This window comes from Monodelphis domestica, chromosome 2, assembly GCF_027887165.1.
Source record: "Monodelphis domestica isolate mMonDom1 chromosome 2, mMonDom1.pri, whole genome shotgun sequence".
NCBI lineage: Eukaryota > Metazoa > Chordata > Mammalia > Didelphimorphia > Didelphidae > Monodelphis > Monodelphis domestica.
In genome coordinates, this window is record NC_077228.1 from 540,021,347 (window position 1) to 540,044,547 (window position 23,201).

Here is a 23,201-nt window from a genome sequence, read left to right on the forward strand (position 1 = left end):
CCGAAAACTCTTGGGTGGATGAAAATGACCCACCAGTCCTACAACCTAAACCTACTTGGACCTCAAGAGCCCTGTTTAATATCTAAGTGGGCCTGGCTGGCCTGGCTGAAAAGCCTTGTATTGTCATGGATAAAAGGCCACTGAATCAAAGAAAAGATCCCCAAGTCCAACAAAGAATGCATGGAGCTCTCCATGGTTCCAGGATGAACTCTGCTTTAAAAAACAATGAATTAGACCAGGAGACCTAACATATTTTGGGCTGGGCCAGGGAAATCTTTGCTAGTCTACTGAAGTCTGTGGACTCTTTCTCATAATTACGATTTTTACATACAAAATAAAATGCATAGAAAAAGAAAATCAATTATATTGAAATCACACACACACACACACACACACACACACACACACACACACACACACACACACACACTTCACAGATCCCAAATTAAGAATCTTTCTTTATCCCAAGAGTTATAAGATTCCATGAGTGCTCGGTCAGATCATGCTGCCTTTTTCTTGTTTCTTGCCTTATGTCATCTTTCTTCACTTCTTATTTTGGACCCTGGTGATCTAGCTTGTCCTTTATCACTTTGTACCTTTTCACTGGCTACCCCTCATGCCTGGGATGCTCTCCCAACTCATTTCTATCTCCTAGATTCCCCGTTGTCTTCTCAGCTCAACACCCATCCTTCTGAAGGAGACCTTTCCTATGTGACAAGGAAATCACTTTAAAAGACTGATATATATTAATTTAAGGTCGCCAAGGAATTCAGCTATGTAATTCCTAAATGAAAACTCAAGTCAGCAGTCAACCTTTTATGGAGTTTAATTACAAACAGGATGAAGAAAGGTATTAGAGATAGAAAGAGAGAGGGAGAGAGAAAGAGAAAGGGGAGAGAAGGGAATAGGGCTTAAATACCCCTTCTGTTTAGGCTGGGCCAAAAGGCCCAAGCCCTTAGATAGCTGGGGCAAAGAAAAGAGATCAGTCCCTATCACTTACGTGACCAAAATGGAAAAACAGTTTCAGGGGCCTCCACCTCCAGCCTCCTTCAGAGCAAGCTTCTCAGAACACAATCTCTCAGAGCAAAACCTCTCCAACCAACCACCACCCTTAGTCCTCAGACCCCGCTATCTTTAAGGAAACCATCCAAGTTCCCTCCCCTCAGTTCTCACATCTACCAATCACTGTCCATGTCTTCCCTGTGCCAATGGTGGCTCTAGCTTAACCCAGGACCACCCAGAGGTCTGTGGCTTTGCACATGTCTGTTGAAGGTCATATTCTCAAATAATTAAATCTTGATCTATGCTGCAGCCCTTCCTAAATCCTGTTAGGACTGAGTGGGGTGGAAATTGTATTTTCCAAGACCTGGTTCTGTCATTCCAAGTATCTCTATTGTATCAATTTTAAAATCAATCGTGACTCAAAGAAATTCCTGTTCTATGCTTAAGCATAGGTCAAAGCCCTTTCCATTGTTCAGCAAAAGGTTTCTGTCCTAAAGTAATCTTAAGAAGGGAGGAGGAGGAACCTTCCATGCCAATGGGGTTCCCATTCCAATAGACTATCAATAGGAAATTTTCCAAGTATGAAATTTCCCAATGGTGAAATTTCCAACATTTATAAGTCTAAGAAATTTTAAGGTTTACACCTACTGGCTATCCTACCCCACTAGTGGCTGTCTGTGAGATTATCTTCTATCTACACTGTACAAGGTAAAGCTTAAAAAAAATTTTTTAAGGGTAGGGAGCCTCTTAATTTTTGAGCTGGGAAATGACATGATCAGATCTGTACTTTAAGGGAAATGATTATGTCAGCTATGTGTAGGATGAATTAGAAAAAGAAGAGACTAGAAGCAGAAAGACCTGTTAGGAGGCCAGGTGAGAAGTGAAGAGGATCTGAAAAAGGGTAGTGACTGAGAGTAGAAAGAAGGAGATGAATTTGAGAGATGTCAATCTGGTGGAATAAACAAGACTTGGCAGCTATTTAGCTATTGCTATTGCCATCAACCCTGGTTCACCCAGCATGTGAAGACTGCTTCGGCTGAACAGACGGAAGAAACCAATAAGCAGATTCAACGGCTGAGAGGGCGACGCAGCAAAGCACTGTGGAGTGCTCAGGGCGTGTTGGAGCATAAGGGACAACACGGCCATCCAATGCAGCTGAGGAAGTCTCCAGGTGTAACGACTTCTCGTGCCACTGGACCCAGGCTTCCAATGCCGAGAGAGTGGGACTGTCTCTGTGCATCGACTCTTCCACTTAAATCTCCTTCACGCACAAGTGTCTTTGTGCACACTCATCTATCATAGATGAAAATGCACAAAGACGATCGTCATCCTCGGTTAACGAGAGACTACTACTACTACCCCTATTAGAATGTGAAGTCCTTGAAAAAAAAAAGGATTATGTTTTTATTCCCAAAGCATTGCCCAGTTCCTAAAATATAGCAGGCACTTGAGAAATTCTTGTTGACTAATGTTACCCATCACAGTTCTGAGTTTTTCTAATCTCTCTAGTCTAATTTTGTCTACTGACTGAGTTTAAATATACTTTATACAGTCTCAGAACCTGCTGGCTAAAGTCTTTTTCTAAATTCACTCTACCTTACTGGATGGAGTGATCCTATGCTGGAAAAAAAAACTATTACATAATTTGGAAGAATGCATAAATGTCCAGAGAACTTTTTTTCCTTAAAATTCATACCTTCTGTCTAAGAATTGATACTAAGTATTGGTTCCAAGGCAGAAAGAAGGACAGTAAGGGCTAGGCATTTGGGATTAGTAACTTGTTCAAGGTCACACAGATAAGCAATACCTGAGGCCAAACTTGAATCCAGATCCTCCCATCTCCAGGCCTGGCTCTCTATCCACTGAGCCATCCAGCTGCCCCCAGAGAACTTACTTTTTGCATGCTTTTCAGCACAATACATCATGTCTGCTGCATGGACCAACTGGTATCCAGAGCCTGTCCTGTACAACTCAGTTTCTGTGTAACCCAGAAGCACCTTTCCTCTGAAAGAAAGAAAAGAATGTCAAGATTTTAAATTCAGCATGTCTTATGAACCCAAATGAATTAACTGTGGCCAAATGCTCCCTTTCATCAAAATACCCATCTGCTTCAGCATCCCTATGTGCTATAAAGTCATTTCTATTCACTATCCTTATTATCACGTGTTCAAAGTCAGGAGAACAGAGCTCAGGCCATCACATGATGGCCTTTCACCAGAGGAAAACTGTAGAAATGAAGGAAGATGTCCTCAAATCTGTCCATCTGATAAGTGGGAAAGTCAGAAATTGAACACTCAAGTCATACTCCTAGGCTTTGTTATCTTTAGACACTTTCTTAAAGATATGGGGGAATAATATGACTTTCTGTACCTCATCAGCGATATTTCCATTTTAGGTCAAAATGACAGTTTCCTAGTACTGTGAAGTTGAGTATGCATGCTCTCTTGCTCTTCATGAAGTATCAAGAGAGCCCAAGAAAGGTCACAGTAACATTGAGTGCGTGGTGCTTTGGTGGAAGGACAAGGACAAGGGCAGTGAAGAATGGTAAGTTACAGATAGGTTACAATCTGCTTCTTTAGAGGGAACATCTAAATCATCAAGATCAGAGATCAAAGATTTAATTTCCCAAATATATAAAGAACCAAATCAAATTTACAAAAAAATCAAGCCATTCCCGAATTGACAAATGGTCAAGGAACATGCTAGGCAGTTTTCACAAGAAGAACCCAAACCTATCAATAAGCACATAAAAAACTGTTCTAAATCCCTCCTGATTAGAGAAATGCAAATAAAAACAACCCTGAGGTACCACCTCGCATCTAGCAGACTGGTCAATATGGCAGCAAAGGAAACTGATAAATGTTGGAGGGGATGTGGCAAAATTGGGACACTAATACACTGCTGGTGAAGTTGTAAATTGGTCCAACCATTCTGGAGGGCAATTTGGAATTATGCCTAAAGGGTTTTAAAACAATGCTTACCCTTTGATCCAGTCATAGCACTGCTGGGTTTGTACCCCAAAGAGATAATAAGGAAAAAGATTTGTACAAAAATATATCATAGCCGTACTCTTTGTAGTGGCAAAAAATTGGAAAATGAAGGGATGCCCTTCAGTTGGGGAATGGCTGAACACATTGTGGTATCTGTTGGTTATGGAATACTATTGTGCTCAAAGGAATGATGAACTGGAGGAATTTCATGTGAACTGGGATGACCTCCAGGAACTGATGCAAAGTGAAAGGAGCAGAAACAGGAGAACATCATACACAGAGACAGATACATTGTAGCACAATCAAATGTAACTGACTTCTCTACTAGTAACAATGCAATGACCCAGGACAATCCTGAGGAACTTGTGAGAAAGAATGTATCCACATCCAGAGAAAGAACTGTGGAAGCAGAAATGCAGAAGAAAAACATATGATCAATTATTTGGTTCGATGAGGATAGGATTGGGGTTTTTATGTTAAAAGATTACTTTGTTGCGAATATAAATACTGTGGAAATAGAATTTGAGCAATGATACATGGATAATTCAATGGAATTGCTTGTCAGCACCAGGAGCAGGGAGGTAAAAGGTATGGGAAAAAATATGAATCATGTAACCATGGAAGAATATTCTAAATAAATTAATAATTTCTGAGTTTGAAGGGACCCTCCACATCTATGGGTAAAAATGAAAAGAAAAAAATGTTCCCACCCTGACACACTTGGCAAGTGATTATCCAGCCTTTGCTCAAAGACTTCTAATGAGGAAAGAAGCCGACTTCCTTCTGAGGCAGCCCACTTCACTTTGGGATAACTCAACTGTTTGAAGAGGTTTCTTTGCACAAAGCCTAAACTGGACTCTTCTATTGCCACTCATTACTCTGAGATCAAGTTTCTGGGGAACTGCAGTACCAAAGTGGTAGAGCTTTTGAAAGGTGCCATTTCCACAACTATATTTGCAAGCAGATGAAATACTTGGGAATTTTACCATGTATCAGTCATGAACTATACTTTTATCAGCAGGGTTTTGTTGTTGTTAATTCAGGTCAAAGCTTCCTTTCACCACTTAGGCTAATTAAGGACTAACTGCAGGTGGGTCATGACTTTGATTCATATGCCTGCATTTGTAAGAAGGCAATAAGAAATGGCAATTTCATTCTTTTCAATCACTGAGACTTCATTTATTGCTCATTTTATCAACACATACGTAACTAGAATCAGCTTTCAGTTTAGTTTTTGTCTGAACTCAATTCAGAAAAATTGTGATGATCCCCAGGAGGATAACTCATTAATTCAAGCTCTGGCTGGCAGGAACAACATTGGCATCTACCATACCTGGCATCACAAGCCATTGGTGTGAAGTCCAGTTTATGTTTGGTCTGAAAAAAATATATCTTGGTCCGGAGTTCCTGGAGGAAGAGAGGCTGGAGGGGCACTGCTAAAGCAAACAGAGCCAACTGAGGTGGCATGAAGGATCCATCTTTAGCTCTTTTATTCTGCCCGTGGAGGAATTTCAACCGACCATGGAAATTCAAAGCCTGGGAAGAGGATAATAAATAACAGAGCCAGAAGGACATGTTTTGAAGGAACAAATGAATCACCAAACTGTAGAGGCCTGTTGCCCATTACATTAGAGCTCATTCTTTTATCTCAGAAAAAACTTTATGGCTCTTTTGGAGAAGTGGAGAAATTAAGCTCCCTATAGTCTTTCCCTGTTCTCTGAACTGTCTGGAGATATAGTAGATACATCTGATACATTCACTACACCACAGTAGAATGTAAACTCCCTGGGCGCAGGGATTGTCTCACTTTGTAGACTAGGACCTAGACCTTTCCAACTAATCTCTGTCATCTGCTCCATTTGGTTTTGATTCCACAAATATCATGGCCCTTCCTTGGCTATCCTCCAGTTGGCCCTCCTAACCACCTTTCAAACTGTATGTTTCGTGAAGACAGGGACTGTCTTTTTCTTACATTTATCCCCAATGCTAGTACTGTGCCTGGCACAAAGAAGGTGCATAATAAACATTTATTGACTATGATTGACTTTAATTAACTTCTAAAAGTGAGATAGGCCCTGCCTTTAAGGAGCTTACATTTTGTCAAGCAATGAATGTCACATATGGAAGTTAATCATCCTTGTATCTAGAGTAAACTAGGAACTTTTTACCAAAATCTGATTTGAGACCAATGACTAGATATGGCCTCAGTTTCTCTAAAGTGGATAGACTATTATATTCAATACCTGCTGGCTACCATGGTTTAATATGGAATAGAGAAATGAGATATGGCTAAGAGACATCCCTTTCCCCCAGCAACTGTCCCTGATATGGGAGAAGGTAGTCAGTCCCCAGGAGGAGAGAGTCTCTAGAGGGCCACAGTTCCATGTGGACCAATAGGGTTCAATGGCTGAATGCGAGATTACCATAAATCCTGAAGAGTTGTCCAGCAAACAGCGCAATCGGCAGACAAAGCTTCTCTCTAGAAAGGAAGAATTCTCTGGTGGCAGGTGCTGAGGGTCACAGGTGGTGGTACCACTGTTCAGAGGGCTTTCATTCTCAGGCAGAGCTAGGAGATGAGAGGAAGATTGATGAAATAGCTATTAGAATGATAAGATGATGACTCACAGACAGGTTGATTTTGCCTTTAACCCTTTTTAACCTTTCTTTCTTTGCAATATGGCTTCTAACCCCATCATTGCACTGAAACTGCCCTCTTCAAAGCTACCAATGTTATCTTCCTTCATTCTAATGGCCTCTTCTGAGTCCTCTTCCTTCTTAAACTCTTTGTAGTCCTTGACACTGTCAATTGTCAACTTTTCAGTGGGTTTTGTGTGATCTAGAGTAGAGTCACGCCTCTCAGACTCTTCCTTCTTAGTTTTCTTTGTTGGATCTTTATCTAGGTCATGGCCGCTAATAATGGCTGCCTCCCAAGGCTATGTCCTGGGTCCTTTTCTCTTCTCCTTCTATAACATTTTACTTTAAGAATTGATCAGATTCCACAGACAATGGCCATTATTATTCCTATGCAGATTATTCTCAGATCAATTTGTCCAAACCCATCCCGACCTCCATTCTAGAATCTCCAACTTCTTTTTCCTATTGTTGTCCAGTCATTTCAGTTATGTTTGGCTCTTCATGACCCCATTTTGCATTTTCTTGCCAAAGATACTAGAAGGGTTTGCCATTTCTTTCTTTGGCTAATTTTACAAATGAAGAAACTACAGGGTTAAGTGACTTGCCTAGGGTCACACAGCTAGTGTCTAAGTCCAGCTTTGAACTCAAGTCTTCTTTACTCCAGACCTAATGCTTTATACACTGCTCCACCTAGCTGCATATCCAATTTTCTACTGGATATCTTGTAGTTAAGATGTTGAAAAATGAACTGCCCCTGTCCCCACCTCAGTTCTTCCCTTCTTAATTTCCTATTACTGTTGTCACTGCATGTATCTCCTTATCTCCTCTGATACTGTCACCGCCATGGTCCAGGCCCTCATAAACTCATGCTTGAACTATTGTAATAGCTTTCTGGAAGGGTCTGCCTGCCGCAAGTCTCTCCCCATGCCAGTTGATCCTCCCTTCACATGTCAAGTTGATCTTCCTAGAGCACAAATCTCCCCATACCCCCCCCCCATCCAATCAAGTCCAGTTGCTCAATATTAAAAACCAGTTTGGCTTGTCACGTCTTCTATAACCTGGCCCCTTCCTCTCCTTCCACTCTCTTTACACCGGATGGCCTCCCTCCCCATGCCCACAGACACATTCTGCTTTCCTGGGACACTGGCCCCTTGTTCCTTGAGAGCAGGGACTTTGTGGTTGTTCTGGCCTCCTTTTTTCTCAGACCACTACATAGCACAGTGCCTAGAACATAGTAGGTACTTGGAAGTGCTTGTTGACTGACTACTTTCCTGGGCATTCTATGTCTGACTAGTAGAGAATCCCCATAATCTGTGTGGTGGGCCTTGTGGCCCAAAGGGGCGGAAGATCATTTCCACTGTAAGCACTTTGATGTGTACCAGCTGCTAGTATGCCCAGGAGCCTTTGGGCACCTATAAACGAGAGCCATGCATAGGAGCTTGGACTTGGGCATCAATGAGGCAGATGGCACAGAGAAAAGAGGGGAGCATATCTTACCATAGTGGCACACACACATGCCCGGTAACCGTATACTTTTGAGAGAAAAATGAGAGCACGCAGACCAAAGAGGTCTGCTCTGGGGTTTTAGCCTGAGTCTCCTACCCCGACTCCTCACTGATAGCAGAGTGAGCAGACAGCTAAAGCTAGACACAGGAGAGCTCACTCTCATCCCTCACCCTGGCAGGGGAAAGATGGATGGTTTCAAAAGTCTATTGGCCAGTATTTATCCCCTTATTCAGTCGAGGGTTTTCAAAAATATAACTACGAAAATACCCTGTGTCCCGTCAGCTTTCTAACGTGACTCAGAATTGCAAGGGAAGATACTATTTGTGTCTGTCAGGTGGAAATGACTGAAGCATAACTGGCAGCACTCTCAGCCCCTGGCTCCCAAAGGAGCAGGGCCACAGGCAGGGCAGGCTTATCTCTTTCCATGTCCACCTACAAGCCATTCTCTCCACAAGGAGAAAGAAGGAAAGTACAAGTAGCAAAATCAAGGCATCAGTATTTCACAAGGATGTACTGCAATCATATATGGTTCTATGACAGCTGGAGATGTTTGTTCACAAGTCCATTGAAAGTTAACCTCTAGGGGACAGCTAGATGGATCAGTGGATAGAGAGCCAGGTCCAGAGACGGGAGGTCCTGGGTTCAAATCTGACCTCAGACACTTCCCAGCTCGGTGACCCTGGGCAAGTCACTTCACCCCCATTGCCTAGCCCTTACCACTCTTCTGCCTTGGAACCGATACATAGTATTGATTCCAAGATGGAAAGTAATGGTTTTATAGAAAGAAAGAAAGAAAGAAAGAAAGAAAGAAAGAAAGAAAGAAAGAAAGAAAGAAAGAAAGAAAGAAAGAAAGAAAGAAAGAAAGAAAGAAAGAAAGAAAGAAAGAAAGAAAGAAAGAAAGAAAGAAAGAAAGAAAGAAAGAAAGAAAGAAAGAAAGAAAGTTAGACATATACCTAAAGTTGGTGCATTAATGTCTTGGAATATTAAGGAAAACTCAAATAAGAAGAGGGTTTTCTATTGATGATTGGGTTCAGCTTTATGTAGAATTAAGTACAACCAAAACCCTTCAGGACTCTGTAATAAAGCCACATCAATGCAAAAGTTTGTCTACCCACCCTGGACAAATAAGTGGATGAATAATGCTGACGTCCTAAAGTGTCTATACAACTGGATGGGTAGTTCATTGAATAATTCCATGTTGAGGAATATGTTAGGTAGTGAAGGACAGTGAGCTGGAACAGAATGGCACATGAGGAGCTATGTACATAGATGGGCTCAGTCTGGGAAGGGGTACCAGTTCGGTCAATGATCCTCAACTGCTCATGGTTGCAGAACCCCATCTCTAGCACAACTCTATTATCTATGAAGGAAGTTGGTCCAACAGACAGAGCACTAGATCTGTAGTTGGGAATATCTGAATGCAAATTTAGCACTGGGAAAGTCACTTAATTCTATTTGCCTCAGTTTCTTCATCTATAAATTAGCTAGGGAAAGAAATGGCAAACCATTCCAGTATCTTTACCAAGAAAACCCCAAATGGGGTCAGGAAGAGTTGGACAGGACTGAAATGACTCAATAACAACAATATAAAAGAAATGATCAGGTCCATGTGTGACTAGAGGAAAGATGTGATCCAGTCAAGTTGTGAGAGACAAAAGAGGAACCTAAAGGCATAGGTGCTGCCTCGGGATCTTAAAATCCCAGAGGAATACAACCCAGACTGTTGTGTAGATTGACTGTGGAGTATTTATATAAGGACATGAAGAACAGTTACATAGGATTAAAGAAAGCATTCATCCATAAGGAAGGGTCCACAAAAATGAAATCATGGCTCCAAACCTATGGAATCCCAAAGTCAAATGAGGCCTCTAGGGATATCTAGTCCAACTCATCTTGGAAAAAGAATCTCCTTTACTAGATGCCTGAAAAGTGGCTGTACAGCCTTGCCTTGGGGATCTCCAGGGAAAGGAAACCTCCCAACTACCCAGACTTTCATTGTTGGTTTCACAACATAGACATCTCTATAACTTCTACCATCACTTCTATTCAACCATCTAGGGCCAAGAAGAGAAAGTTTAATCCCTCCTTCCAGGTGAGAATCCTTTAAATGCTTCTCTTATGTCTCCTGAATCTCCAGATGAAATCTACCCAGGTCCTTCAACCAACCCTCATTCACTGTGATCTCAAAGATATTTTCCCATCTGGTCACTCTAATCTGGATATTCTCTAGCTTATCAATACCCTTCCTAAAATGGGGTGACCAGAATGAAATAATATTCCAGATGTCATCAAAAAATGTAGAATATAAAGAAACTATCATCTCCTTCCTTCCCTTTGAAAACCTTAATGTCCTTTAGAAGTACTAGTAATTATTACTATTATTAATGCAGCCAAATATTTCTAGGACTAGCTTTTGTGGTTGGCATAACACAAAGTTGGCTCACATTGAATTTGTAATCACAAAACCCCAAGATCTTTTTTTCAGAAACCAACACAATTTGACCTCACCTTGTACATGTGAGATTTGATGCTTGGAATTCAGGTGTGGAACTTCATATCCATCCTCATTAAATTTAATCGTATTAATTTGTCTCAGTGTTCTACCCCACCATTTTTGGTTACATACTCTATAATTTAATCCATTAAGTACAATTCTTTCCATCATTCAACCTACAAATATGAAAAGCATTTCATCCATGCCTTTAGCTAAGTCATTGAAAAAAATCTCTAATAGTACAAGGACAATTGGGACATTTCAGGACCTTCTTCCAATCTGACATCAAGCTAGTAGTGGATTTCAGGTTCAATCATTCAAGTATTTCTGATTAGGTTGGACAGAGCTAAGCCTTCCTTGGCTGCAAAGCTGCATGGTTCAAACTAACTGATTAGGCCAATTGATATTTTCACCATAAGAAAGCAGAAATGGTTTCATGCCTCTCCACATTCACAAAATGACTTCTAGGTAAGTCGATAGCTCAAGTACTCACATCTGGAGTCTTGCTCTGCTTCCCTGAATGACGTGGGCTTCAGGGACCAGTGCAGCTGGTGATGGAACGTGGTCCTGTCATCGGTGTGGATCAGCTCAAATATGCTCTGGTAAATGATGTCTGACTGCAAGAAGGCAAAAGTTCTGGCCTCTTAGAGGGGCTTCTTATGCTCCCTGAAGCAAACCCAAGGGACAACTTTGGAGGCATTTTAAATTGGTTTGTTTTTAAAATGAGATTGTGGGGCCAGCTGGGTAGCTCAGTGGATTGAGAGCCAGGTCCAGAGACAGGAGGTCCTGGGTTCAAATCTGGCCTCAGACACATCCCAGCTGTGTGACCCTGGGCAAGTCACTTGACCCCCATTGCCTAGCCCTTACCACTCTTCTGTCTTGGAGCCAATACACAGTATTAACTCCAAGACGGATGGTAAGGGTTTAAAAAAATAAATAAAATAAAATGAGATTGTAATGTCTTCTTAAAAATATACATTTCCATCCTCTCCTCCCCACACAGCATATACACTTACTGAACATTCATTAATGACAAAAGCAATTAAGGGAAAATAATCGAGTGACCACCTGACCATGGACTTTTCTTTCTGAGTAGTGTCCCCCACATTTTGTGAAGAGAGATGCAGGCTTCATGAAGTCTTCTCCAAGAACTCAAGGGGAGCTGAAATAGTTGCCAGAGTTATTCTTCTTTGCCTAATATTTATGCATCAGTATCAGAGAGTTCAAGGATCCTCACATGCGTGTTCTTTTCATATGACCCTACATGACTCACCTCCTCTGGACACTATGACTGAAAATGAGTCATGAAGACTACAAGAAAGGAAAAAGATAGTGCTTGTGTGGCCCCCTTTCCATGTTGAAACATGCTAATTTGATACTTTGGGGTGGTCCAGACTAGATCCCCTGAAACTGTAATCACTTTTCTTATAACTAAGAATTACAGAAGACATTGAAAGGGAAGGAGAGAGAATAGGAATTCAGAGAAGAAAACATTGCCTTGGACAAGGAGTCATAATAATAAGTATAATGCCCTTTGTGTAGTGCTTCCTATGTGCCTAGCACTGTGCCAAATGCTTTAGAATTAATTTCTCATTTGACCCTTTCTATTACCCTGGGTGGTAGATACTATTATTCACCTCATGTTACAGATGAAGAAACTGAGACAAACAGGGTTTAAGTTACTCACCTAGGGTCACACAACTAGTAAATGTCTGAGACTGAACTTGAACTCAGGTCTTCTTGACTCCAGGCCTAGAACACTATGCCACTTTTCTACCTCTTGCTTGAATCCCATTTCTAACATTTAGTAGCCAAAAGCCAGAAGCTTACTCTTCTTGAGGCAGTATTATAGCAGTTTGCTGTGCAATAACAGTGCTCATCCAGAGAACTGAGTAACAGAGGGAACTATGGAAGAGGGTCAGGATGCATGTGAGACTCCATTAGACATAAAGGAAAGGGACCTGACAATTCCATCCCCAGAAATCACTAGGACAGAAACAAAGGCCCCATAGTGAGAGAAGGCTGAGACAGTTTTGAGGTCCAGCCCTCAGAGAAGCTGTCAACAAAGGGAAAGGAGTCAGAAAGTGAACAACATGGGAATTTAAAAAAATAAAATGAAAAGACGGAACTTACCAAAGATATCAAGAGGAAAAAGACTTATTTAAAGTGTTTGAACATAAATAGATAAACCAGAAATGAAGATATTAATAACAGAAGGCAGACATTTATGAATAGCTGAAATATAGCATAGGAAAATGAATCTATGCAGATGGTGCAGAGAAGCAGGTAGATTCCAAAGAAAACATGTAATCACAACGGAATGCTCCCAATTGGTTAAAGAGATAAATTAAAATTGTGAAAGCATAATATATGTCCTGCACAGCAAAAATAACAAGCAGAATGGAAAAACTTGAATCCATGGTGAAAACACTTTTCAGAGAAACACACACAAAAAAAAAATGTGAACTCACATAAGTAAAAGACAATCTGGAAGAAGAAAAGTAAAAACCAATAAGATTCAAAATCATTTGATCTCTATAATAGCAAAATAATGATCTCAATGACTGAATATATAAGAACTTAAGTATTATATGTCTCCCAGAAGAATATGACAAATCAAAAAACCTAAACACTATAAAAATTTAATATAAGAAATGCAAGGTTTTTTTTCCACTAAATGCCATCCTTTGGGGGTTCCCTTTTCTCCATTAATAGAGCCAGCAACCTAGTCCACACTCCCTCACCTTTTGCCAGATATACTGAAGTAGTCTCTACTCTCTCTTAGTGTCCTCCAAAGTGTATGATTACTCCTTCTCAATCTTCTCTGCCCTCTAACTGTAGGTTAGATTCTGTCTGGGACCCTCATCTTTTTTCTCTCTAACCTACTTCCCTTAGTTGTCTCATTAATTTATGCAGATTGTATTACTCTCTCGATACTGATGATTTTCAAACCTATATATCATGCCCCTATCTCTCTGCTGACCTCTTTCATCTTCAACCGCCTATCAGACATAGAAATTCAGAAACAGCTTAAACTAAATATGTATGAACTCATTCTCTTTCCTCTTAACCCCATCACTTCTCTATTTCTGTAAAGGGCAACACCACCCTCCCAATCCCTCAGGCTCACAGCCAAAGAGTCATCCTCAACTCTTCTGTTTCTCACTCCCAACAGTGGTCTGTTGTCAAGCCCTATTGATTTCATCTTTGCTGCATCTCTTGAATATACTCCATTCTCTCTTCTGACATTGCCACAACTCTAGTACAGATTCTTATTGCTTCATGCCTGAACTACTGCAGGAGCCTGCTGGAAAGTCAGCCTGCCCCAAGAGTCTCTCACCCATTTCAATTTATTCTCAATTCAAGTAGCCACAAAAGTGATCTTCCTAAAGAGAAGGTCTGACCTTATCACCTACCCAACTCAATAAACTCCAGTGGCTCCCTATGATCACCAGAATTAAATACAAAACCCTCTGGCATTCAAAGATCTTCAAAACATAGCCCTAATCTACCTCTCCAGTCTTCTTACACCTTATTTCCAATCATATATCTCTGATCCAGTGGCACTGGCTTCTTGGCTATTCCACAAACAAGACACTTCATCTCTTTGCTCTGGACATTTTCTCTGACTATGCTTCATGCCTGGAATGTTCTCCCTCCTCATCTCCATCTACTAGCTTCCCTGGATTCCTTCAGGTTCCAACTGGAATCCAATCTGTTATAGAAAGCCTTGCCCAACCTGTTTTAATTTTAGTGTCTACTCTCCATTAATTATTTCCTACTTATCTTGAATATAGCTTATTTTTGAACCCTTACCTTGTGTCTTAGAATCAATATTGTGTATTGGTTTCAAGGCAGAAGAGCAGTAAGGGCTAGGCAATGGAGGTTAGGTGACTTGCCCAGAATCACACAGAATGAAAGTACCTGAGGCGAAATTTGAACCCAGGACCTCCCATCTCTAGGCCTGGCTCTCAATCCACGAAGGCACCTAGCTACCCCCAAATATAGATTATTCATATGTATTTGTTAATCTGTTGACTCTCTCATTAAATAGCATGCTTCATGAGGGCAGGGGCTATCTTTGGTCTCTATTTGTATCCCCAGTGCTTAGCACAATATCTGGCACATAGTAGGCACTTTATAAATGTTTATTAATTGATTGATCCTCCCCACCTCACATATGTTACCTCCCTATTCCATCCTCTAGCCATTTACTAAATGAATATTCCTAATGAGCAGACCTGACCAGGCCAGTCCTCAGCTCAAAAAGACTGAATAACCTGAGATAAAATGCAAACTCCCCTATTTGGCATCTAAGGTGGAAACAATCTAGAGCCAATTTGCCTTTTCAGAATGACTTACTATTTGCCATGCACACTACATCCCATCCAAACTTCCCTGCTTTCTTTTGTCGTATTCATGTTTTTCTATCCCCTATACTCCTCTTCAGCTCTACCTTTGAAATCCCTAGATCTCATCACTCCTCCCCTAAAGATTTCTTCCTGATTTCCCCAGTTGTTAGTGGTCTTCCCAAATGACTTCATTTATCATTTGTGTGTGTATTATATCCTCCCAGCAAACTTTAAGTTTCTTGTGAGCAGGGGATGACTTGATTCTCATCTTTGTATTTCTACCACTTAACAGTATGTGTAGCATATAAGCAGCATGTAATCAATACCTGTTGAACTAAACTGGAAAAGCCCTGCTACCAACCTCAGGTGGAGTCATGTCCAAAAGGCACTTTGTTCACCTTACTTTAACTACAGATTCTTTTCATTTTCATTTTGTTTTCATACCTTTTATGGAATTTGCACCCAACTGGTCAAAAATCAAGTCACTACCTGCTAAGTTTTTAATATTTAATGTGCCATGGACTACTGCTAGGGCACCAGAGTGGCTACCTTTCATCACAAAACAAGATTTGAGGATGTGAACTCATGCTCAATAGACACAGAAAACGTCCTCGACAAGTCCAGGAGTATGCAAGATAGTAGGCGTGCACCTTGTGCTGTTCCCACCTGGAACAGATTTCTTCCACCAAGTTTCCTTATTTTGAAGGATTTTCCTGCCATAGAGCTTAGAAGGTTTAAATATTTGATATGACAATATCTATTAAAGTGCTGCTCCTAAAGTTTGAGGAGTGAGTGTTTTGTTCTGGCATTTGTTCACAGTAGTTCTGTCTACAATGATGCTCCAATTCTAGTGTGTTTGATTTGGATTCCCAAGAATAAGAGGAGTTAATATCATATAGGATGTGGTCCCTCACTAGTTTATGGAGGATATTTCTGTACTTCACAGTTGTCCAACACAACCCTACAAAGTTTGCACTGATCAATCAGTCAGGTAATAACCCTTCTGCAATTTCTGATGAAAATTGTTGGATCCTTGACTGCTATCACAACCCCTTCTATTTCCATAAACAAATCTTCAAGATCTTATCATTTGTTTTATACTTCTGTATTAATATATTTTGGCTGAGTTCAGGGAGACATCACCCATAGCGGAACATTTCATAGACTTCATCTGGTCTTAGATTACCTACAGTTACATTTGACAAACATAATAGCCTGAAATGCATGGCTGTCCTTTCCTATTGCCTTGGGAAGTGGGCCCTGCTTGTTTCAATTTTTTTCAATCAATTAATCGTGTTTTCTGGGAATTTCTATCATTCTTCTTTCTCCCTTTTGATAGGTAATATTCATCTAGCTGCCTTGATGTGATGACGCTATTTTGTCCTTGCTGTCTAAGTCTGTGTGTGAACCCCTTCTAGATCCCTCTCATCCATTTTGTGCCAAAGGTATCTGTAAAGACAATACCCCTGGCTCATCATCACGATTTCATTTTCATCTTTACATTCAATGAAGTTCACATGGAAACAGGGCTGAGATGAATTATATTCCAGCATTAGGGTCTTTTCTTCAGTGTTTACTGGTCAGCAAACCATTGCATAAGTGAATGAGACGACTAACTTTTTCAAAGTTCCTACTGTCTATCTGAGAATCAATACTAAGTAATTTTTCCAAGGCAGAAGAGCAGTAAGGGCCAAACTGAGGTTCAGTGACTTGCCCAGGATCCAACAGGAGGAAGTATTAGTATTATGGCAGAGGAAGCACACTGACCCCAGAATTATAGGAAGAAGCAGTTTATTAGATAGCGTGCAGGCTTGGTGTAGTCATCTCCCCAAATCATAGCCCCAAATCATTGCAAGAGCCAGCGTATATACATTTTACATACCTAACAGTGGGCAGACAAAAGACAGACAGCTGGCTGTCCTTGCTTAGAAGAGATAAGGGGAAGCAGGAAGGGTAGGAGATATATCAGAGACTGGACGTCTGTGAGAAGGTGATACCAAGGACAAGGCAAGAAAGGAGGAAAGAGGGGGAGTAGAGAAGAGGGAAAATACGGAGAAAGGGGCAAGACTTAAAATTCTGCCTCTACATCTGGAGGTGATTGATTTTTGTAAATGAAAGAAAGTGTTATGCTGGCTGCCCTAAAGATTCACTAAGAGCATTTTAAGATAGCCACAGGAGCAGACAAGATGACAAAGATGGCATGCTCCCACATGGTGATTGTTTCATCTAAGAAGTCACTGTTTTCTGAGCATCTCATTCCACATAGTTTGGATATTAAGACACTTTTATATCATGAGTTCTCTTAAAACCATCCTTAAAATATATTGGTCAGTATTATATCCATAAATATATATGTGTATAAAATATATATATATATTATACACTTAGGGATAAATGGTGGTCTATATTTGTGGTATAATGATTTGTAATCTATAAATAATGAAGAATCGGGAGCTTCTGTTGCCTAATTTGGTCCCAATGACAAAGAAGATTCTGAAGCTCAGCTGTGTGAAAGATGCCTGGCAGAGGAAGATTGATTCCATGGAATAGGATCAGGACCTCATTAGAAACCAGCAACAGGAAGGAAACTGATTCATAGAATTCAATAACTTTGCTTTCCTGGCAGTAGTTGAAAGCAAAGAACTAAAGCAAAGATCGGTGTCATTTTCAGGTGTGGGACAGTAGTGGTATGTGGTTATAAAATATCCCCATCAGGAAAAAATGGACAAACCCCTGAAATTATAACAGATGGAATCAAGACGTGAAACTCTCTGAAACGCTCAACGGATCTCAGAATGCTCAGTTTTCATCATGAGAATCAAATAGTCATAAAATATCTGAGGAGTCTCACTCACACCAGTTGGGGAGAAGGATGGTTACTGGTTGAGAAACATCATGGTCTAGAGCTGAAAGGGATCTCAGAGGCAATTTGACCCACACACACACCTCATTTTACAAATGAGTAAACTGAGACCAGAGAGGGCTAATGAAGTGACTCAGTATCATAGAATCCAAAATCTAGTCTTACATAGGCCTCAGAGGCTATCTAATACAATTACTCACTTTCAGATGATGGAACTGAGGCTAAGTGAAGTGAAATGGGTTACATATGGTCACACAAGTAGGTAGGAGAAACAGAATTTGAATGCAGCCAATTCAAAATAAAAGTATTCTTTCCTTCTTGAAGGCCAAGAGTCTGGGGAATAGTAATTCTTCCAGCACAATGTCCTCAGCCATCATCCTGGCAAATAAGCCCTGTGAAGATATAATCAGGCAGCTGCTCCTGAAGATGCTACAGCCATAGCTCCTGAAGTCCAAAAAAGATAGGTTCTCACTACCAAACTTTGCAGCATTGTCCTGTGGTTCAGTATCAGGAGCTGATTTCAGTGGAAATGACATTTAGAAGAGATCTTAACATCTGCTTTGGCTGCTGAAGCCCTCCATGCATTTTCTTCACCATTATAATGTGAGAGCCTAAAAAGCAAAAACTCTCTTATTTTTCTTTTTATATCCCCAACACTTAGTCCAGTACTTTATGCATAGTAAGAGATGAATTTTTTTCATTGATTCACTCATTCATTCATTCTTTGTTGGGAAAGAGAGTGAGGAGTCAAGGATAATACCCAGATTAGAGGACCGAATGCCTGGAAGCATGGTAGAGTTTTTGACACTGTTAGAGAAGTTCAGAAGAGGGAAGGGGCTGGGAGAGGGGAGAGATAATAAAATTAGTTTTGGCCCTGTTGAGTTTAGACTGGAGATCAAGAGAGAAATTAGACCTGGATACATAGATCTGTTACTCTTTGACACAGATAAAATAAGTGGAACTATTGTGGCTGATGATATCGCCAAACAAGAGTATATCTCTGGTATGGAGGGCTTGTCGTGCCCTCCTAGGGCAGCTCTCCAGCCTCGGACCCCACCTGACACGCAGCTCTCACTGGTGGCTCCCAAGAGCTGCTAGCATGTGGCAGTGGCCACACCCCGGGCAACGGCTTCGACAGGCCGGCCAAACCTTGTGAGGGTAGCCATCGGGTCATCGACCCCTGGTGAACCAGGGCTTTGCTCACCCAGCATGTGAAGACTGCTTCGGCTGAACAGACGGAAGAAACCTATAAGAAGGTTCAACGGCTGAGAGGGCGACGCAGCAAAGCACTGTGGAGTGCTCAGGGCGTAGCACTGTGGAGTGCTCAGGGCGTGTTGGAGCACAAAAGACAACACGGCCATCCAATGCAGCTGAGGAAGTCTCCAGGTGTAACGATTTTTCGTGCCACTGGACCCAGGCTTCCAACGCCGAGAGAGTGGGACTGTCTCTGTGCATCAGCTTTTCCACTTAAATCTCTTTCACGCACAAGTGTCTTTGTGCACTCATCTATCCTGACCCCGTCCACCCTCTTCAATACCTGTGGCGATGGGGGAATGGTGCTGCAACAGGTGGAGGTGACCCCTGGCAGTTGTAGTCACGATCCTGCACGTAGGCGGCCCACGGACCAGTGGTCGTTCAGCCCTGTGGGCAGCAGGAACATTCGGCAGCATCCTGGGCGACTGAGCAGCCCTCTCTAGGACAGCACTGCTCACCCTAATCAAGGGAGGGGAGTAGAAAAGGTGTCCCAAACATTGCCTGCCCTACAAACACCCAGTCAGCACACCACGGCTGGTGGGTCCTCCCTTTAAGCGGTCGAAATCAAAAGAAACAAAATACAAAGAAACTCCTACTAGGAGCATGGAACATCAGGACATTACTTGGCAGAGAGAACACCCCAAGACCTGAGAGAAGAACAGCTCTAATCGGTAAAGAACTGGAGCCATATAACATCAACATCGCAGCCCTAAGCAAAACACGCTTACCAGAAGAGGGATCACTCAGTGAACCCACCACTGGATACACCTTCTTCTGGAAAGGTAGAGCCTCAAATGAAGACAGAATCCACGGTATTGGCCTGGCCATCAAGACCACTTTGCTCAAACAGCTGCCAGACTTGCCTGTGGGCATCAGCAAGAGGCTCATGAAGATCCTTTTGCCTCTCAGCAAAGACCGGTATGCCACAATCATCAGCGCATATGCCCCAACACTGACCAGCACAGAGGAGACCATCGAGCAGTTCTACTCTGACCTGAGTGCTGTCCTGCACTCAGTGCCCACCAATGACAAGCTGATACTACTGGGAGACTTCAAAGCCCGCATTGGCCAGGACCATGAAAGATGGAAAGGAGTGCTCGGCAAACATGGCGTGGGCAAAATGAACAACAATGACCTACTGCTACTCAGCAAATGCTCAGAGTTTGAACTCACCATCACGAACACTGTGTTCAGAATGGCGAACAAATATAAAACAACGTGGATGCACCCACGATCAAAACAGTGGCATCTCATTGACTACATCATTGTACGCTGGTGAGACATCCAGGATGTACAGATCACCAGAGCCATGGGAGGAGCTGAATGCTGGACAGACCACCGATTGGTTAGAGCAACTCTTCAAATGCGCATTGCGCCTTGCCAACCAAAAAGCGCCCAGACAGTTCGTGCATTTTACAACATGAGTCATCTTATTTGCAAACATTCCAGTCCTGCCTGGATGACAAGCTGTCTGCCAAGGGACCACTCACTGGAAGCTCAACCGAGAAATGGAACCAGTTCAGAGACGCAGTGAAGGAAACATCAAAGGCAGTCCTAGGCCCCAAACAATGCAACCACCAGGACTGGTTCGACAAGAACAACACTGCTATTGAAGACCTATTGAGCAAGAAGAACAAAGCCTTTATGGAGTGGCAAAATAACCCAAACTCTGCTCCTAAAAAGGACAGATTCAAGTCTCTCCAAGCCACGGCGCAGGGTGAGATCAGGAAGATGCAAGACCGATGGTGGGAAAAAAGGCAGAAGAAATCCAGCTCTTTGCTGATACGAAAAACTACAAACAATTTTTCAGTGCCCTCAAGACTGTCTATAAGCCATTAAAACCCACCACCACACCCTTGCTATCCTCTGATGGTGACACTCTCATAAAAGATTAAAAAGGCATCAGCAACAGGTGGAAAGAACACTTCAGTCAGCTTCTCAACCGACCCTCTTCAGTCGACCAAAGCGTCCTTGACCAGATCCCCCAAAACCTTACCATTGAACAACTTGATGTCTCTCCTTCAATAGAGGAAGTCCAAAAAGCCATTAAACAAATGAGTACAGGAAAGGCACCCAGTAAAGACGGGATCCCAACCGAGGTGTACAAGGCCTTAAATGGAAAGGTGCTCCAGGCATTCCACACAGTGCTGACCAGCATACAGGAAGAGGAAGACATGTCCCCAGAATTCAGAGATGCCTCCATTATAGCCCTATACAAGAACAAAGGTGCATGAGCAGCCTGTGACAACTACAGAGGCATCTCACTACTCTCCACTGCTGGAAAGATCCTCGCCCGTGTTATACTCAACAGACTCCTGTCATCTGTCTCAGAGCAGAATCTGCCTGAATCACAACGTGGCTTCCAACCAGATCACAGCACCATTGACATGGTCTTCACGGTGAGGCAAATGCAGGAAAAATGCCTTGAGCAGAACCTGAGCCTCTACATTGTCTTCATAGACCTGACAAAGGCATTCGACACAGTGAACAGGGACGCATTGTGGGTGATCCTCAGCAAGCTCAGCTGCCCAGAAAAATTTGTCAAACTGATCCAGCTCTTTCATGCCGACATGACAGGGGAAGTCCTATCTGGTGGAGAGACTTCTGATCGCTTCAACATCTCCAATGGTGTGAAACAAGGCTGTGTCCTTGCTCCGGTACTATTCAACCTATACTTCACCCAAATATTATGACATGCTGTGATGGATCTAGACCTGGGCGTCTACATCAAATACCGACTGGATGGCTCACTATTCGACCTTCGCCGCCTGACTGCCAAAACAAAGACAACAGAGAGACTCATCCTGGAAGCTCTCTTCGCAGATGAGTGTGCTCTCATGGCCCACCAAGAAAATCACTGTGGACAGGTTCTCCACCGCAACAAAACTGTTTGGCCTGACAATCAGCCTCAGCAAAACAGAGGTGTTGTTCCAACCTGCACCAGGAAGGCCAACGAACCAGCCGTGCATTACAATCGACGGCACGCAGCTTTCTAACGTCAACACTTTCAAGTACCTGGGCAGCACCATCGCCAACGACGGGTCCCTAGACCACGAGATTAATGCCAGGATCCAAAAGGCCAGCCAGGCACTCGGGCGGCTGCGCTCCAAAGTCCTCCAACACAGCGGTGTCAGCACTGAGACGAAGCTCAAAGTGTATAACTCAGTGGTCCTCAGCTCGCTCCTGTACGGTTGTGAGACATGGACACTGTACCGGAAGCACATGAAGCAGTTGGAGCAATTCCACCAACACTCCCTCCGGTCAATCATGAGGATCCGATGGCAGGACCGAATCACCAATCAGGAAGTCCTCGACAGAGCCAACTCCACCAGCATCGAAGTCCTGGTCCTCAAAGCCCAGTGACGATGGTCTGGACACGTCATCCGCATGGACCCACAGCGAATACCAAGACAGGTATTCTATGGTGAACTGTCAGTGGGACTCAGGAAACAAGGCCAACCAAAGAGAAGATTCAAGGATCAGCTAAAGTCCAACTTGAAGTGGGCTGGCATGACACCAAAGCAATTAGAACTTGCTGCCTCTGACAGAAGCAGCTGGCGAACCCACATTCACCAGGCCGCCACCACCTTTGAAGATGAGCGACGTCGACGTCTTGCCGCTGCGCGTGAACGCCGACACCAGGCCACAGCCGCACCTCCCATAACAACTGGCGTCCCAGGCCCCATGTGCCACAAACTGTGTGCCTCAGCCTTTGGACTCCAAAGCCACATGAGGGTACACCGTAGATGAAACTGCACAAAGACAATAGTCATTCTCGGTCACGAGAGACTACCACTATGTATATATATATATATATATATATATAGAGAGAGAGAGAGAGAGAGAGAGAGAGAGAGAGAGAGAGGAATATAGAGGAATGTATGTATAGAGGAAGAAGAGAAGAATTTCTAGACCACAGCTCTGGGAACACTTGAGGTTAGTGAGCATGACCTGGATGAAGATCAAGCAAAGAAAACAGAAGAGAACAAGGAGACATCAGTGTTGTGACTACTTAGAAAGAAATGAGTATCAACAAGAGGGCAATCAACAGTGTTACAAAGGTCAAGAGGGATGAAGATTGTGAAAATATCATTGGCTTTGGTCAT

General features: G+C 42.5%; 1 protein-coding gene across 1 annotated transcript in view; it reads right to left on the minus strand.

Moving 5' to 3' along the window:
• The window catches only part of LOC100011653 (aryl hydrocarbon receptor-like), a 102,771-nt gene that overhangs the window by 12,254 nt on the left and 67,316 nt on the right, over positions 1-23,201 (minus strand). Inside the window, exons 5-8 of the mRNA XM_007486055.3 lie at positions 11,120-11,243; positions 6,416-6,558; positions 5,326-5,528; positions 2,897-3,006 (exon numbers count right to left, since the gene is read on the minus strand). Coding sequence (XP_007486117.2) covers positions 2,897-3,006; positions 5,326-5,528; positions 6,416-6,558; positions 11,120-11,243 — 580 coding nt within the window. The remainder of the gene's footprint in view (positions 1-2,896; positions 3,007-5,325; positions 5,529-6,415; positions 6,559-11,119; positions 11,244-23,201) is intronic.